This window comes from Eschscholzia californica, unplaced genomic scaffold, assembly GCF_041429995.1.
Source record: "Eschscholzia californica isolate CP2 unplaced genomic scaffold, dmEscCali1.0.p SCAF_2, whole genome shotgun sequence".
Taxonomy (NCBI): domain Eukaryota; kingdom Viridiplantae; phylum Streptophyta; class Magnoliopsida; order Ranunculales; family Papaveraceae; genus Eschscholzia; species Eschscholzia californica.
The window spans coordinates 4227103-4246745 of NW_028238309.1; the positions used below are offsets into that span (position 1 = coordinate 4227103).

Genomic DNA, 19643 nt, shown 5'->3' on the forward strand with positions numbered 1-19643 from the left:
GAATTCATCTACATCGCAGTCGCATTATTTTAGTTTTAGAAGTGCAATACGACTGCGAAACGTTTTCGAGAAGCTTAATCCATATTATGGTAATAAAGTTGGGGTTCCATCACTATTTTTGTGATGGCATGGTTGTCGAAACTGATTGGAGTCTTGTCTGAAGTGGAACTCATCTGTAATTATCGATATTGATTCTACTCTAACGATCCGTATTATGAATTCAACAAAAGCGACATATAAAATTAGAACACTAGAATGGGCCCAAAAAAAAGAAAGAAAAATAGCAACCTATGAAATAGGTCCCATTAATTAAGACAATATATAGGTAGAAGATTATTATCTAGATGAAAAATAACCAACATGTCTTACACAACTAACATAACTGCCAAAATAAACATAAAAACATCAAAGAGAGTAGTAAAAGTAGTAGTACATCTAGTCTAATTGATTGAAAAAAGAAGCATTACTTGTATACTAGTACTAGAATACTTTGTTCATGGAAAATAAAGCTAAACTCATGGAAGAGGTTTAGCTCCACCACATCCACCAGCACCACCTAAACCTCCCGCTCCACCGCCCAATCCGCCTAGTCCGCCAAGTCCACTTGCACCACCAAGACCACTGCCACCACCCAAACCGCCTAGTCCGCTAGCACCACCCAAGCCGCCGAGACCACTAGCACCACTCAAACCACTAGCACCACCCAGACCACTAGCACCACCGAGACCTCCTACTCCTCCGAGACCACTAGCACCACCCAAACCCCCGAGTCCACCCAAACCTCCGACTCCGCCAAGACCGCCAACACCACCCACTCCACCGACACCACCAAGACCACCACCGACACCTCCTGCAAAACCGCCAACACCAGCATAACCTCCAATACCACCAAATTTGACAAAGTTCTTTTGTTCCTTGAGACCATCAGCAGATTTAGTAGTCTTCTTCATATGCTCTTTGACAGGTACTACTTCAGCTGATGAGGTAGTAGTACTAGGATTGGGTACATTTCTTGCATTACTAGTGTTAACTACTAATGCCACAGCTAGCATAACTATAACCAAACACCACTTCATTGTCATCTCTCTCTCTCTCAAACTTCTCTCTCTAACTCACTCTAGATCTAAAGATGCAGATGGTGAGGTTGTGATGAGGAAAAGATTGGTGTTTTGGTCATGTATAAATAGTGTTAGTAGTAGTGAGTGTATACAGCAGGGAAGAGGTGATAGGGTAATTAAGGATAATAAATAGGGAGGGTTTAAATGCTCCTGTCTTCCCCATCTCAGTAAATTATCATTCATTGATATTGCTACTTTTATTATGATACAGACCACCAGGCTAGCTTAACCTTAGCTGTCAATCTATCACATATTACATTATACATGTGTATGAGTGATGGGGCATACCATATATTAAAAAAATTGTGCAAATTTGGGGTGCACGGACGGATCCAGGATTTGGACCTAAGCGGTGTGAAATTATATATCCACATTTATTTGCAATTACAGTAGTTAACAAAATATTTATATTTATTAATTATATTTATATATCAAGGATTACAAACGCAACTGACCTCTACGAGAGTTCATGCTTTGAAATGTTCGCATAATCGACTCACTTCAATTTCACTAAAATCTTATTTTTTAATAAAGACTACTAAACTATCATTCAACTACGGATCACTCATCTTGTTTTTTAAGCGTGTCCTTGGCTAACTTCATAGTTGAAACAGTTATTTCGATGGAGGCAATTGCAACTGACAAAGTTAATGTTAAAGTGATAAGCAAACAAACCAAATGATATGTTTTATCTCTCTTAATTTCCACTAATGTACTTGCAAGAGCTCCATTTGCATCTCTATATTTGTGTTATTGTATATGGAACATAGTTATTTTGATATACTTAATGAAATAGATATAGCATATATTATATGAATATATGACATTTTGCTACCACCAAAGCCATTACCAAAGAGCTTATTTTTAAGTTACGAATTACCCCATACGCGAAAATTTGTAGTTAAAGTCATTTGCGACGGAACTATTGCTTACTGTCTATTTGTCATAGACAAAGCTCATTTGCTACCGATATTTGTGCATTTGCTACGAATGTTGAAAGTAACTAAAATCCTTATATTGTTTAATGACTATTACAAAATTCTTTTGGGAGAATCTAGGAGGTGCGGCCGCACCCTCTCGCGCCCATTTGGATCCTTTCCGTTTGGGTATAGTTTTATTTGTGTATTTTTAATAAGAGTAGTATCTTGATCACATATTTTCATCTACTGTTATTCAGAGATGATCCAGAAAGTTTAATATCTTTTGTATTAAGATGACCACTTTCTTTTCATCAAATTTTATAATGACATATAAAGTAGATTCTAAATTTACCCTCATCTTTTCTTCAGATTTTTTTTTTCTTATTATTATAAAGAGAAAACACATCCCCTTCTTCATCCTCACCCACCAGGCCACCACCTCTTTATCATAACCACAACATCTCCACTTAGACCTCTATTATAACCATAACATCTCTTCATCTTTTTCCAGTTTCATCACATAAAACTTCATCGTTTCCTTATGAACACAATATAGTTGTTCATAATAAGTTATGAACAAAAAAAAAAAAAAAATTCAGACCAATGAAACAAAATAAATCTTTATTCTTCCACTTTGTTTGACAAGATTTTAGCGCTTCAATTATCTATTAGAGGTAAGATTTATCACTAGTTCATCATTAATATCATTTTCAACAACAGAGAGATCAAACTAAGAAAGAAATCGAATATATTGTCATCAGATTAAGCTTCATTTGTAGCTTCCCTCATTGAAACAATAAATATAGTTGTTCATAATCAGGGACGGATCCAGGATTTTCACTTAGGGGGGGTGCGGATTTATATGCTTAAATTTTTTTTTTCAAACATAATAATTAATAAAATATTTATATTTATTAATTATATTATTACATCAACGATTACAAACGCAAATGACCTCTACGAGAGTTTAATTTTACTAAAAACTTTTTGAGGGAAATTGTGGTCTTTTGGTTGAAATGGACCACGTTGTAAATAATATTTACGAATTTCATCTCTGTATTTGGATTCATAATTTGAAATTGGTAGTCCAGGATCAATTCGCAAAGATGATAAATTAGAGTTGGTCGCGGTGTTGGAATGAAAAATAACGTTGGAGTCGAGTCTAGAACTTTTAGTGTTGAACTTGATGAATCTAAAGAAAAATTTCTTTTAAAATATATAGGATTTATGGTGGATGGGTTGAAGTTTATAGAGTTTAGAGTAGATGAATTGAATTTGTAGAGTTTATGGTAGGTAAATTGAATCTTATAAGGTTTATGGTAGATGAATTGAAGTTTATAGAGATTTATGGTAGATGAGTTGAAGTTTATAAGATTTATAGTTGAATTGAATTTTATAGGCCCAATCATCTTCTGTGTTATTGCTATACATGAGAAGATATGTATGTTTTATACCTGTATATATACAAAAACAATATGCTATTACTACTATATTTTTTCTTCGGGCGGATCCAGGGGTGCGGACGCACCCCCTCGCACCTTCATGGATCCGCCCCTGTTCATAATAAGTTATGAACAAAAAAAAATTCAGACCAATGAAACAAAATAAAGTTGTAATAACCCTATAAACTTCAACCCATCCACCATAAATCCTATATAAACTTCAACCCATCCACCAAAAATTCAGACTAATGAAACAAAATTCAGACCAATGAAACAAAGTTGTAATAACCATTCGTCCAATCAGGCAATTACCGTGACCATCGGTTGCACCTCTTCAAATTACGAGCGTTGCTAATAGATTTCATTGGAAGGATGATAGAAGATACTAGGGATTGTGAAACCAAGTATACATAGAGATTCTACCAGCATCATTCACAGAATGGTCAACGTTTCATAAGCATTCAGAGTTAATTCAACAATGGCATGCATTAGGTAAAATTCAACAATGTCATTAGGTAAAGCAGAGGTTAAAATAGTATTTTTCCTACTTGAACGGTTATATTTAATTTTTCTTTTTTTGAAAATGGGAGTCCAAAATAGAACACTGAAAAAAAGAAGTCCAAAATAGAACACTGATTATACAAAAGGGGGTGAAAACAACAAATTTCCCTACAAAAATAAATCACGTGCGACTCATGCGTGTCTAAAAACCCTAATACTATATAAGTAGATGAGTAGTTCATCTCGTTTTACTCTTCGCCGACAAAGTATTTGTTTCTTCTTCTTAGTGTATCTTATTGGTAAACTCGATATACTGCGATATACTTCTCCTAGACTCATGGTTCTGCCTTGGCAGGTATCTTTTTGACCTTTCTTATGATTATTTTCCTGCAGCGTATATTTTTTCTTCTTACAGACCTACCAGCACAAAGATCTACGTTTATTTGTTTGGTTTTCTTGTTTTATTAGACATTTCATATCGATCATTAAGATTCATTCACCCAAGATATGCCATTTTCACCTAAATTTCTCAATATTTCATCACTAAAAATAGGAGTAGAAATTAACAAGTTTGTCTAGTGATCTTTTCGTTTCCATTTTCATTTTGATCGATCTGGTAGGATCTAGTTACATATTTTTCATTTCTGTAATTATCTTTGTAAAAGAAGAAATGTATTTTTGGATTTGTTTATCTCTAACATTCATCTTATTCCTTGGATCCAACAAACAAATGGAAAACCTTAATGTGTTATATACTACTGCATAGTATTATAGTTTAAGTAACTATATCAATTTTACTCTTACTTAATCAACATATTTCGACCAAATATTTTGTCTCAAAAAAAAAAATCAAATTATCATGTAAGTGAAAGCAACTCAAGATGCCTCCTTAGATTTTGTTTTTGAATTAGTATGTTTCAAGGGAGATGTTTCAAATGAGTTGCAAAAAGGAAAAATTTCTTTCACAGATCACCCTCCAACAAATAATTCCCAAATTCTGCTTCCAACTTTTACTTGTTTAATAAAAGTTTGAAATTGTATACTTCCATCATTACAAAATCGGTATTATTACCAACGACAACAAACCATCAACTAAAGAAAACAAAATTTTTGGGAAAAGATACTTACGATTAGGGGTGGGAAAAAGATCCGGAAGACCGCTATCCGACCCGTTCGACCGAGATAAAAAGTGTCCATGGACACCCGATGGTCATAACGGTCAGTGTCCGACCGGCCCGAAAGAATTGACGGACGGTCACGGTCAAAATTCTATGTCGAAGGACCGACCGCTAACCGACCGGTACGAGTGACCGAATAGGTTGACCGACCAAACTGTCCTCATTTTTAGAAGTTGACCGTTGAATTTTATAGACATATGAATATATGATGATCGTTGGCTATAGTCATATAGTCCTCTGGAAGACCAAACATTAGTGCATGGCTTAATTATATCTTGTCAAATGATGATCGACTGTTTTTTTCTTTTTTATATTTACTTTTGATTTCTTGGCTAAACATCGTCATTTGTAAGTAATTTTGTTTGTGGTAATAAAAATAAAGTTCTGAATTAAGTACATTTATTGGAAAGTCCGGACCGAGACCGTCCGGTGTCCGACTGGACCGGTAAAATAAACGGTCTTGGACGGTCAATGGACAAAGAATTCTTGAGAGTGACCGTCGGAGTCCGCCCGAGTAAATAGGTGGTCACCAAAAGTTTATGTCCGAGTCGACCGGTTCGATGAAGTTAGAGTCCGATACCGACCGGTCCGGACCGATTCCCACCCCTACTTACGATAGAGTGAAGGCGTCGGCCAATTAGGCGTCGTTAATACTATTCGCGACGAATGTTCCAATGGAAGCAAAATGTGGGAAGAGTTATTGCTAACGGAATATTTAAATCATAAATCGTCAGCATTAGCCAATTAATTTCGCTGGGACCTTTCTCTGAGGGTGAGTTATTTCCGCCAAAGCCAAAATATTTCCGCCAATTTATAAACAACGGAACAGACATTAACATCGGAAACTAATGACTCCCGACATATAAAAAAAATAGCGTTGGCAACCCGGCTAGAAAGGGGAAACACGGACGGTCACCTGGGGTGACCTATGCCGACGGTTTTATGAAAAACCATCGGAAATGGTCAACTACTAACGACGGTTATTTGACATACTATCAACCATATTCATATTTTTTCGATGGTTTTCATTCTACCGTCGGTAATAGGCATGGGGAATAACCCTTTTTTTTGTAGTGTTCACTCATATACATTTGAAAGTATCTCCTTGTTCATTTTTTTTTTTCTGAGGAATACATATTCATCCTCGATCTATCTCAAATTCATAAAATATGGCTTGAGATTAATTTATGTAAAATTTATTCGATCTTATTATTCTTTTCACTCTTCAATTAATCATTTCTTATAATTCTTCCAGAAGAACTAAAAGATAATTCAAGCGAACGCGGTCCATCGATCAGAGAGAGTCACTGGGAATTGTTGTTAGATGGAGAAGTTTAATGAAGATGTTACTGCGAATATACTTGTTCGTTTACCAGCTCAGGCTATCTTAAAGTTTAGACAAGTATGCAAAACATGGGGAACCCTTCTCACACAACATTACTTTGTTTCCACCCACATACAACACCAAATGTCTCAACTTAATCATCATGAAAATGATCACATCAACCAAAGTTTATCTAGAAGTACTCATAGTTTTCTTTGTTTGATTAAGTCATATAATGAAATTAGCTCCCAAGTCTACCATTTAGAGTTTGTCAAACACAACATTCCAGGATCATCTTACATCAAACCCAAAAAACTCATTAACCACCCTCCTCTTAACGAGAATCAAAACCTAGTTGGTTCATGCAATGGTTTAGTTTGCTTTTCTCTCATGTATCGTGACAAGAGGCCTACATACATATGTAATACAATCACCAAGGAATTCATTAATATTCCAAGAAGCAGCTTCAGCCGCCGAAACAATTTTATTGGTGGAACGTCGGGTTTTGGCTATATTCCTTCTACTGGTGAGTATAAGATTGTTAATGTCTGTTATGATGTAAATCAACTCTCCTTGGGACATGTCCTAGTATTTACTCTTGGTGGTGCCAGTGATAGTAAGGGTAGGTGGAGAAAGAAAGAGTATATGATCAACTATCCATTACCATATCCTTTTTCGTCAGGTATCTTTCTCAACGGGTCTCTTCATTGGTTTTGTTGTTCAACAGGAAAGATTGTTTCTTTTGATTTGGTAGATGAACAATTTAGACTGATTGATTCAGAACCATTCATTGAAGTCGGGCATTTAACTAATTTTCAACTTCGAGTTTTAGGAAGGTGGTTGTGTATTGGTCGTATTAATGGGAGGTCTAGAGTTGTAGAAATATGGTTATTGAAGAAAAATAACCGAAATAATCAGAATGTCAAGGAGGAACAGTATGAGTCTTGGAGTTGGATAAAGGAATACAATATAATACTTCCTAATAACATAGAAGTACGTAGTTGCGAGATAATCTCCATAATAGATAGTAGGGGACTTATACTTGGAAGCTTCAGTCGCGGCCTTTTTTATTGGTACGACCTAAAAACGAAAACCTTAGAAGTACTAGACTCTTCCGGTTTCAAGGGTACAAATTTTGTAATATGGGATAATGTAATTCCTCATGTGAACAGTTTTGTTTCGTTGAAAGATATTGGAGAAGAAGGTGAAGTAATTGACATCAAGCAGACAAGAAGTAGAGGGCGGCATTCTTAAGTCATTTCAATTTGTTGAATTTTGCATGTTATTGATCAAACTTATCTCAATTGCTTCATCTTTGTTTTATTATATATACTCTAAACAAAATCAAGGTTATTGTTAAGATGTTTGGTATTTGGAGTGGTATTTATCAATGACAATATTTCAAGAAAATTTTCTATAATTGATTATGACTATGAATGAGAACATTATTAATTTGCTTCGGCCTACTACATTGAACATAAGAGCGACTCTAACCCCATCCTGGTTCAGGCCGGAAAAAAGGAAAATGACTGGGGGACCGACATTTAGGGCGTGAAATTGGCGCGAATCCACATCCAATCGTTGGATTCACACCACTTTCTCTCTCTTGATGAAAGTGGGATGAATCCAAACCATTGAATAGGGATTCAGGCCAAGTTTGTCGGTCGCCCTATCACGGTTGCGGAAAAAATCACCTTTTCACCTAAAATTTTCAGTCTCGGCCCGTCTAAAAAATCCAGCGCCAACCCCAATCTCTCTTTAGGCCTAAAATCTTTGCATGTGAGAAACGCGTGGTTGGCCTTTTTGTGGGTGTGTAAAAAACGTGTGGTCTTGTGTCCGTGCAAACCACGTGTTTGAACAATTTTTGAAATAATATTTTCTTTTCCAAGGTTGGGCAATTATACGGGAACTGACACATTAGTGAGATGTATTTTAATCATTAATGTGTGAGTTTTTGTTAGAGTTTTATAATAAATTAAAGCTAATTAAAGTTTACAAAAAAAAAACTAAAACTAATAACATTTTACAAAAATTGGAGAAGATCTAGCCGTTTGAGAAAACTCAACGGCTAGAGATGATCCCTAACATGACCGTTGGGGTCCCAAACGGTCATATTGGGGACATTCAACCGACCCAAGGTTCAAAGAAGGGGTTAAACACCCCTCACCGACCCAGGTTGGATGGGTCGACTGAAGCTAAACATTTGAATTTTCGACCTCAGCCCATATGCGGGCGCACAACTCGCACATGGCCTCCACCACAATGGGCCCTCACTGTTATATACAAACATTCGAATAAATCTTTTCAACTAACACACGCATGAGTTAAGTGAAACAACTCAGTGGATAAATCTGGTGCCTTCTACTTCAGCCTGCAAACGATGAAGGAGTAATTCGGAGCCCATGAGAGTCGCGTGAAAGATAACACAAAGACCGGATTGTGGAAGAACCACTCGAATAACAAGAGAAGACATGGTGAAAAGATAACGTGAAAATTCTAATTTGAAACAAAAACAGATAAATTTAGGTATAGTTTTATTTGTGTATTTTTAATAAGAGTAGTATCCTGATCACATATTTTCATCTACTGTGATTCAGAGATGATCCAGAGAGTTTAATATCTTTTGAGTAAAGATGACCACTTTCTTTTCATCAAATTTTATAATGACATATAAAGTAGATTCTGAATGAATTTTTGGGTTTATAGCCCAAAAGACAGGACCTAATAAGACATTTAGTCTTCTCTAATCCTATAAAGGGTTTCAAAACCAAAAAAATAATACAAATAGATATCTAGTCCATTTGGTGTCATCTAGAGAGAAAACACAAATCCCTAGAATAACTATAAAATATTAATACCTAAACTAACTTTCCTTAAATATAAAAACAGATAAGCTCAAATTCACCAAATATATTTTCCATTTTTATCTCCCTGTATCTCTCTCCAATCACGTTTTTATATTAAGAAACCGTAATCTTTTGAAAATCAGAAACTTTTGTAACCGAAACTTTCTTGTTTTCTCACTCTCTCTCTCTACATCTTAGTCGAATGAAAATCCTCCATAAATCAGAGACCTTGTTTCATATTCATTTGAGTTGTTGAAATCATCTTCATCATTGTTAATCAGGTAAAACATAAATCAATTTATAAGTTTTTGTGATTCTGTTTCAGTTTATGGTAGTTGATTCTCTCTCTCTACATCTTAATCTACTGAAAATCTTCCATTAAAACAAAGAAATTAATTATTTCATATTCATTAGAGTTTTTCAAAATCAGTTTCTTAATTATTAATCAAGTAAACAAAATTCTTCTTTAATGATTCTGTTTCAAATCGAGTATGTTATTATTGTATTTCTCTCTCTAAAAATTTCTTTAATTATTTCGATATTAATGAGATAATCCTTCATTACTGATTCCTATAAATCGAGTATACTTATTGTTGCAAACAATCATCATATCAGATATCTTTAGATATGTAGTTTAAGCCTAATGATTTTCGTACTTTTTCTCCAGATCTGGTTTTCAATCCGTACGGATTTATGAAACGTGATTTTTTCATACGGTTCCTCATAACAGAATTAACAGTACATGTACTTTATCATAAATTACCATAATTTATAGTAAATTATGCAAACATCTCCCGTACGATGTTTTTCAAAATGAGAACATTATATATGTATTTTCTGACAAATTATATATACTTTATCACGAATATCATGAATATTATATTATTGTCCATAAATTATACGTAATTTATGGAACATTATGTATGCTTTAATCTCAAAACAGTACTCGTTTCATTATTAGAACAACTTCGCTTATATATGTAAATCCCGTGTACTTTGAAATAAATTACATATAATTTACGTAAATGTTCATGTAATTTATCGTAAATAATGTACTTTTCTATATAATTCATATGTATTAATCTCTCTCCATTTGTTATCACAGATGGAGTTCCAGGCAGAATCATCAAATCAAAGTAAGCAAATCAAACTTGAAATACCCTTGTTCTTGTTACTTGACTTTTTGATTGGTTCTCGAAATATTTCATAAGAAATGCACACTTGAATGGATCTTGATCATGATTCCTTGGGAAAGCCTCATATTCAGCCCCTCCATTGGCATCCCAAGCAATAGGGCAACATGGATGGACACCATTATTGAACCAGAGAAGATTTTGTACGTTTTTTTTGTAACAGAATGTAAACGATGTGTTATGTAAAAGAAATTATGTGTAACGTAAAAGAAATTATGTGTAATTTACTGAACAAGACCCAAATACATTTGATAAATTACGTTGTATACTTGACAAATGATGGGTTCTTCGTCATAAATAATACATAATTTATGTATTTGTTTCATAATTTGTATTCGATGTGTATTTATGTATGAGTAAAAACGAAAACAAATGCTGCTTCAATGTTCCCAGAAAAATATACTATTTCCAAAACTGAAAGTTAAGTGAGAGAAAGTGATATATATATGTTTTGTATATTAACCCCCAAATCACGCTAAATTGATCCTAGATTATATACTATTTCCAAATCTGAAAGTTAAGTGAGAGAAAATTGTTTTGAATCGAAAAAAATTTTACATAGTAAGATAGAGAAAATTGATTTGGTTTCCAAATCTGTAAAGAAGAGAGAGAAAATTGATTTGGAAATATCCGTGGTGATGACGTTTTGGTTTTGGTTAGGATTTTGGTTTCCAAATCTGTTTAGAGGAGAGAGAAATTATGATTTGTTTCTATCCATTTTTTTCTAATAAATCTCCATATTTTTTGCTAATAAATCTCCATATTAAATCTGTAAAGAAGAGAGAGAAAATTGATTTGGAAAAGTTTAGATTTTGTTTCTAAACAGATTATAGAAGAGAGAGAAAATTTCGTGAGAATCTATCTGTTTTTTCCTAAATTTATCTTAAAGTCAAGGTACATTAAACTGTTTGAAATTTTTGTCCGGGCCCACATATTAAAATCCAGCGAAAAACGACGGGACATGGAAGGAATTATGTAATATATATTAAGAGTTTTTAGTCCCAAGAGCAAAAGGACTAAAAATCCATTTTTTAAGAAGATTGGACCCTAAACCCTTTTTGAACATTTTTTAAGAAAACCCTAACTCATTTTCTCTCTGTTCGAAACCCTAGCCTCTCCTGTTCGAAACCCTAGCTTCTTCTTCATGCGATATCTTATGTTAACAGCTTTCATAACAACCACTTTCAATAGCTAAGTAGGGCGAACAATATGGTGCCCCAAGTGCTCCACTACCACCAAGCAAGGTTGGTACATACCCTGAATAACCATTCGTTGTAATCGTTAGTAACCTTTAGAATACTACATAAATACAAGAATCTAAGATTTTAAGAAGATCAATCGCCATAAGAAACAAGGATAGTAAAAACAAAGTTGTAATAACCATTCGTCCAATCAGGCAATTACCGTGACCATCGGTTACACCTCTTCAAATTACGAGCGTTGCTAATAGATTTCATTGGAAGGATGATTGAAGATACTAGGGATTGTGAAACCAAGTATACATAGAGATTCTACCAGCATCATTCACAAAATGGTTAACGTTTCATAAGCATTCAGAGTTAATTCAACAATGGCATGCATTAGGTAAAATTCAGCAATTTCATTAGGTAAAGCAGAGGGTAAAATAGTATTTTTCCTACTTGAACTGTTATATTTAATTTTTTTTTTAAAAGGGGAGTTCATAATAAAACACTGAAAAAATGGAGTCCAAACAACAAACCAATTATAGAAAAGGGAGTGAAAACAACAAATTTCCCTACAAAAATAAATCACGTGCGACTCATGCGTGTCTAAAACCCCTAATATATAAGTAGATGAGTAGTTCATCTCATTTTACTCTGCGCCGACAAAGTATTTGTTTCTTCTTCTTAGTGTATCTTATTGGTAAACTCGATACACTTCTCCTAGACTCATGGTTCTGCCTTGGCAGGTATCTTTTTGACTTTTCTTATGATTATTTCTCTGCAGCGTTTATTTTTTCTTCTTACAGATCTACCTGCACAAAGATCATCGTTTATTTGTTTGGTTTTCTTGTTTTATTACACATCTCATTTCGATCATTAAGATTCGTTCACCCAAGATATGCCATTTTCACCTAAATTTCTCAATATTTCATCACCAAGAATAGGAGTAAAAACTAACAAGTTTGTCTAGTGATCTTTTCGTTTCCATTTTCATTTTGATGGATCTGGTACGATCTTGTTATCATATTTTTCATTTATGTAATTATCTTTGTAAAAGAAGAAATATATTTTTGGATTTGTTTATCTCTATCATTCATCTTATTCCTTGGATCCAACAAAGAAATGGAAAACCTTAATGTGTTATATACTACACATTAAGTGAAAGCAACTCAAGATGCCTCCTTAGATTTGGTATAAGAAGGAGATGCCTTTCAGTAAAAAAAGTACTATTTTATTTTTGAATTAGTATGTTTCAAGAGAGATGTTTCAAATGAGTTGGAAAAAGAAAAAAAAACTCTTTCATAGACCACCCTACAATAAATAATTCCCAAATTCTGCTATCCAACTTTTACTTTTTTTTTTGTTGAACTAAAAGTTTAAATTTGTATACTTCCATCATTACAAAATTGGGATTATTAGCGACGACATTAAACCATCAACTAATAAAAAACACAATTTTTGGGAAACGATACTTAGATACAGTGAACACGTCGGCCAATTAGGCGTCGGCAATACTATTCACGACAAATGTTCCAATGGTAGCAAAATATCGAAAGAGGCATTGCCAACGGAATATTTAAATCTTAAATCGCCAGCATTAGCCAATTAATTTCGCTGGGAGCCTTTCTCGAGGGTGAGTTATTTCTGCCAAAGCCAAAATATCTCCGTCAATTTATAAACAACAGAACAGAAATTAACGTCGGTAACTAATGACTCTCGACATATACAAAAAACGTTGGCAACCCGTCTAGAAAAGAGAAATGGGAAACTACTACCGACGGTTATTTTGACATACCGTCAGCCATATTCATATTATTTTTTATTCTACCATCGGTAATAGGCATGGGGAATAACCCTTTTTTGTAGTGTTCAGTCATTTACATTTGAAAGTATTTTCTTTTCTGAGATATACATATTCATCCTCCATCTACCTCAAAGTCATAAAATATGGCTTGAGAAATACATATTCATCATACAATAAATAATTCCCAAATTATGCTATCCAACGTTTACTTGTTTAATAAAAGTTTAAATTTGTATACTTCCATCATACAAAATTGTTAGCGACGACATTAAATCATCAACTAATAAAAAAAAATTTTTGGGAAAAGATACTTACGATAGAGTGAAGGCGTCGGCCCATTAGGCGTCGTCAATACTATTCGCGACGAATGTTCCAATGGAAGCAAACTGTGGGAAGAGGTATTGCTTACGGACTATTTAAATCATAAATCGTCAGCATTAATCAATTAATTTCGCTGGCACCCTTTCTCGAGGGTGAGTTATTTCCGCAAAGCCAAAATATCTCCGCCAATTTATCAACATGGGAACAGACATTAACATCGGAAACTAATGACTCCCGACATATATAAAAATATCGTTGGCAACCCGGCTTTCTGTGAGTCGATTACACAGAGACATTTGCTCCAATTGCAAAAATTAACACTGTTCGCGTCTTGTTATCGTTAGCAGCAAATTTAGATTGACCACTACAACAATTTGATGTAAAGAATGTCTCTTTTGCATGGGGAACTATTAGAAGAAGTCTATATGGATCTTCCACCGGGATGCAAGATACCAGAGATACATAACCAGAAGGTATGTAGATGGAAAAAGTCATTGTCTGGATTAAAACAATCACCAAAAGCGTGATTTGGAAGGTTTACAAAGGCTATGAAGGAATTCGGATATCGCCGAAGCAATTCTGACCATACCTTATTTATAAAAAGACATAAAGGAAAACTCAAGGAATAAAACATGTTTTTTTATCAATTTCAACTTAATGCCGATCTATGAATAATGTCGTCCCCACGCCATATGTCTATGTTGAGGTAAATTATTATTGCACAGGTAGGGATGAAAACAGGTCGGATTTGCTCCACCAAGACATCCTCCTTTCCCACTTTATCGACTTCTCTATACGAGTAAAACACTTATTGGCAGAGTTTGTTAACATGTGCCGATGTCCACAATGTTGGGGGCGTTGTTTGATCCCTTACGATGAGTTTCTCGTTCTGGTGTTCTAAAGTATGTCTTTACTGAAAATGTTATATATCTCATCGAATATTTATACAAGCCTGAAATAAAACGTAAGGTCAATATTAATAGACCAAGAAAGGTTTGCGTACATATAAACCTTTGTAACTTTCCATCTCTCTGATCTTAATAGTAATCTCAATATTGAGGCAAACAACTACCAAACCAGAATATGTTGCATATTTTATAGGGTGTTAACGGCAGGGCCGTGCCTGAGAATTCAGAGGCCCTGTGCGAAATTTGAATGTGGGCCCTTCGTGCCATAAAGATTATAAAAAAAGAACAAAATGTAAGCTAATTTATGATCGGTAGATGAAACCATAAATGAACCCAATAATATTTTGCAAAAAGTAGTCATAGGAATAAAAATCACTCTAAAAAATATTTTTATTGGAAATCTAGTCTAAGAATTCACAATCACCGGCAAGCAAAAAGATTTATTTATTCTATCTTAAACTCTAATAGAACGTGTGGATCTTAATGTAATATCATATTAAATATAGTTTGTCATTTATCAAACAGACGAGGGGCGGAACAGAGACTTTAAACAACAAAATGTTTAAGAAAAAGTGTAACGGACTAAAAATAAATATTGGTTTAACAGTTATACTAATAAGCTCATAGAGGAGACAAAACCAATAGAAATTTCAAAATCGGAAAATAATGTCAACACTTAGTTGCCTAAGTAGTTGAAAGTGTTAGGATAAACTCCAAAACTTTAGAGATCACATTTGCAAAAGAGATAAAATTCATAGTTATTGAATTTGGGTTTGTCCGACTTTAAGTTCTATGTTGTTGGGTTTTAGTGTTAATCACATCACGATAATTCCCACATAGCAGTTTTAGCCTTTTAGGCGCCCAATAACACACCCAAAAGGTGCCAAACACAATATCTAGGGGTGTCTATAGATCCCGCCCGAAAAATTTAATTACATGCAGGCTAGAGGAGTCGAGCCCGCGTCAGCCAGAAGGTATTCCCGCCTGCTTACCAACTAAGCTACTGGCTTGGTTTGTAATAAACTAGGTATCTGCTATATATAATGGTTAGGACATTATGAAAAGTAGGCCCCTTGTGTTTTAGGGGCCCAGTGCGGGCGCCCTGCCCGCACTCCCCCAAACACGGCCCTGGTTAACGGCTAGTTTCGATTCAGATATGTCTAGAATCAGAACCTATTATAAATTACATTTTTTTTTCTCTTAGCAGTCCAGGTTCCGGTTCTATAGTACAAATATCCAGAATTGAAATCTATAACAAATGTTGGAAATCGTCGAGTACACCCAGTTAGTATCGAAATCTAATCGGTTCCAATTGAGTAATATTTGTCTAAGTACTAAATTTTTATCGGATATGAAAATGAGGACCCAAAACAAACATAAACTGATTCTATTTCTGTCCGTAAAGGGAAACCCATTGTTACCACTCCCCCCTAATATGGATTTTTGAGTCAACAGTCCAAAATCTGGGGGGTAAACCCAAAAAAAATCCACTCTTGCCCAAAAATTAGTTGCAGGTCCAAATGTCAGATTTTTTTTTTTTATTCCCCTCTTGCCCTTGGACGGGACATGCTGACGTTTTCCTGAAAAAAAAAATGTCTGGTAAATAAAATAATTTACCAGTATACGAAAAATTCAAAGTTTCAAAATTTTTTGAAAATTTGAAAACGAAATTTCAAATTCCCGCCCAGCAAACCATCTCTTCCCGGTAAATAAAATAATTTCCCTTACACAAAAAATTCCAATTTTCAATTTTTTTTGAAATTTTCAAACGAAATCTTTTTTTCGAAATTTTCAAATTTTTAAACGAAATTTCAAATTCCCGGCCAAAATTTCAAATTTTTTTGAAAATTTTAAATTCCCGGGCAAATTTTGAAATTTTTTTGAAAATTTTAAATTCCCGCCCAGCAAAAGTGTCTAGTACAGAAAAAAATTTCCAGTAAATAAAATAATTTCCCGGTCTCAAATTTTTTTTTTCGAAGTTTTGAAATTTTCGAACGAAATTTCAAATTCCCGCCCAAAATTTCAAATGTTTTTGAAAATTTTAAATTTCCGGGCAAATTTTGAAATTTTTTTGAAAATTTCAAATTCACGCCCAGCAAAAGTGTCTAGTACAGAAAAAAATTTCCAGTAAATAAAATAATTTCCCGGTCACAAATTTTTTTTTTCGAAGTTTTGAAATTTTCAAACGAAATTTCAAATTCCCGCCCAAATTTTCAAATTTTTTTACGAAATTTCAAATTCCCGCCCAGCAAAAATGTCTAGTACAGAAAAAAATTTCCAGTAAATAAAATAATTTCCCGAAAATTTTCAGTAAATAAAATAATTTCCCGCCCAAATTTTCAAATTTTGTAATTTCCAGTAAATAAAATAATTTCCCGAAAATTTCAAATTTCCAGTAAATAAAATAATTTTCAGAAAAAAAATTGTTTCCCGAGAATTTTCGATGGCAATTTTGTAAATTTCGATGGCATGAACGGTAAATACTTTATTTTCTAAGGGCCCTTTCGTAATTTTGACCCCCAAACTGACACATTGGACCTCCCTTTCATTTTTAGGCAACTTTGGGTGAAATTTTCATTTTGGCCCCCTTTTTGGACCAATGGCTCAATCCCTCCCCTAATATCTTGTTTGATCAAAACCACTAGAAATTCAGCCGTGTATGCATGAAATTCAAGTATTGACTTCAAAGTCTGTACATTTTGAATTTTAGAAAAGAAAAAGTTGGGTTACCCAAAAGATCACAAAAAAAGTCAAATATAGAAAGTTTCCCTTAGCATTAATGAAAAAGCAATGTGAGGTAGTTGATGAAGGTATTAATGGGGTGAGAGAGAGAGCTGGGTGTGAAAATATAGGGTTTTGTTATCAAGAAGAATGAGAGAACCAATATTGCAGCCACTGTAGACTCTTAGTCAGATAAGGAAGTTGACAGTACACTCCTACTGACACTTTTTTAAACAGAATCGAATTGAATAGCGAATGCTTATGGAATTATTGGGTACTTGTTACTCTTCCCTTGTAAACATTATTGGTTTGTGGAAATGCTTTTGATTTCGTAACCTAAAACACACTCACATATTTTTTTTTTTTTTTTTTACCGTAAGAACAATTCCAACTCCAGTTTGTCTGAGATTTAAAAAATACTTTTTCACTCAAATTTTCAGTTTCAGCTCAGTCTAAAACATTTAGCTCCAACCCCAGCCTCTCTCGATGCCTAAAGTTTGTATTTTCAATTCCTTAATTTACTTAATAAGTTCCATTAATTGCTTACAACTAATAATTAATTAAACAATCAAATTTACTTAAATACGACTAAACAACAATGACTATCAAAGATAGCTAGAATAGGTTTCTTGGCTCTCGTGGAAGACCGAGTAGTCGTGTTGTCTTACGCATTTGTGCACCATCTTCGTCGAGAGTCCTAGCATGAATTATCAGTAAGTTCACCCCATATTGATCTCTGGCAAATTGCATTTTTTGGTTCTTGTATTCTTTCTGCACTCGTATGTTTTCTTGTTGATCCTGTGCAACTTCTTGGGGAACCCATAGAGCTTCTTCCATTGTTTTTGCTCTCCGTTGGGCTTCTCCGTCTCTCTGTTCTCGATATCCCTCTATCAGAGTTTTTGAAAAACTATTGACTTCTTTGTTTTTAGCAGTCGAATGTGTGAAATTTTCTCCAACTCTTGCATTTGCTTTGGCTTGTTTACGAACTGGTCTTTCCTCCGACAGATTGGTACTAGAATCTCTTTTGTCAGGCGTTGTCTCTCCTGGCATGTCTGACATTTACTTGTTGTGTACCATCAAAATTTTGTAAACATGGTGGAATTTAAAGCCTTTTCCTTTCTAATTTTTTTTGTACATTTCAAGTGCTCTTTGTAACTGAAGCAAACAAAATTTATTTTAAGTTTTTATGAAGTCAAAAGATAGAACTAAAGGGATTACAAGTTTGAATAATTTTTCGGTCATAATCGTTTTACCCGCGTTTTGGAACTTTATTTACTAGTCTCAAAGTAGAGATAAAACTTTGACATTCAGAATTTATTTTACTGAAACGAGATTTGCAGCTCATGTGTGATTGTTGTTGCTTTGTATGCTCATTATATTATGCCGCTATTTTTTTGCCAAAATACTTTATATTTCTGAAAATCTCCGCCAACCGAATCAAATATGACTTTCGAAAAAGAATTAGTAAGTAAAATATCTTCTTCTGATTTATACGGTACCCGTCTAGCTGTCTTAGTTGAAGTCCTGACCTCAGATGTACAGGGACCTAAATCCAATCGGGAAGGAAGCAGAGACAAAAGTTAAAATAATTAGGGACTTAAACTGACTTTCTTTTTTTATTTACAAACGGCGACGAGCAAAGTCAGTTGCACATCTCGACCCCTAATAGATTTTTTTATAAAAAAGAAAGCTTTTTTTTTGTTGTAGAATAAAAAAGGTAAATAAGTGGGTAAACAAAACGACTAAAATTTAGGAAACTTACTATAAAATCTCTTAGATATGATATGGATTCCCCGATTTGATCATATCACTAAACCCCATTATTAATATCTTATTAAAATCAAACTCTAATTTCTAAGTTCTAACCCTAAAGAAGAAGAAATTCAAGCAACAACAAGTCTAAGGAGCCCGCCATTTGGGGACTCCCTAGAACCCGTCTAACCAAACTAAACAAAAGGGCAATGAAAATTCTAGAGAGAAAAAGTGGGATTTTCCTTGTCCTTTTGTCTAATACTAGGGTAAATTCCGTGCCCTAGGGCACGGACACTTGTATCAATCAAATGTTACGAAATTTATTGTTATATTTTATTAGTTATTATTTTTTTGTATTATTTTTTTGTTCCTTTTATCTTAAATTAGTTATTATTTTATTGAGAGAGAGAGAGAGAGATTTTAATTTTTTT

General features: G+C 34.1%; 1 protein-coding gene across 1 annotated transcript; it reads right to left on the minus strand.

Moving 5' to 3' along the window:
- Nucleotides 1-322: 322 nt before the first annotated feature.
- LOC147555416 (uncharacterized) lies at nucleotides 323-1169 on the minus strand. The gene has a single exon (XM_086662944.1). The coding sequence runs from the start codon at nucleotides 1080-1082 to the stop codon at nucleotides 516-518; it is 567 nt and encodes a 188-aa protein (XP_086519070.1). The 5' UTR covers nucleotides 1083-1169; the 3' UTR covers nucleotides 323-515.
- Between the last annotated feature and the right edge of the window lie 18474 nt (nucleotides 1170-19643).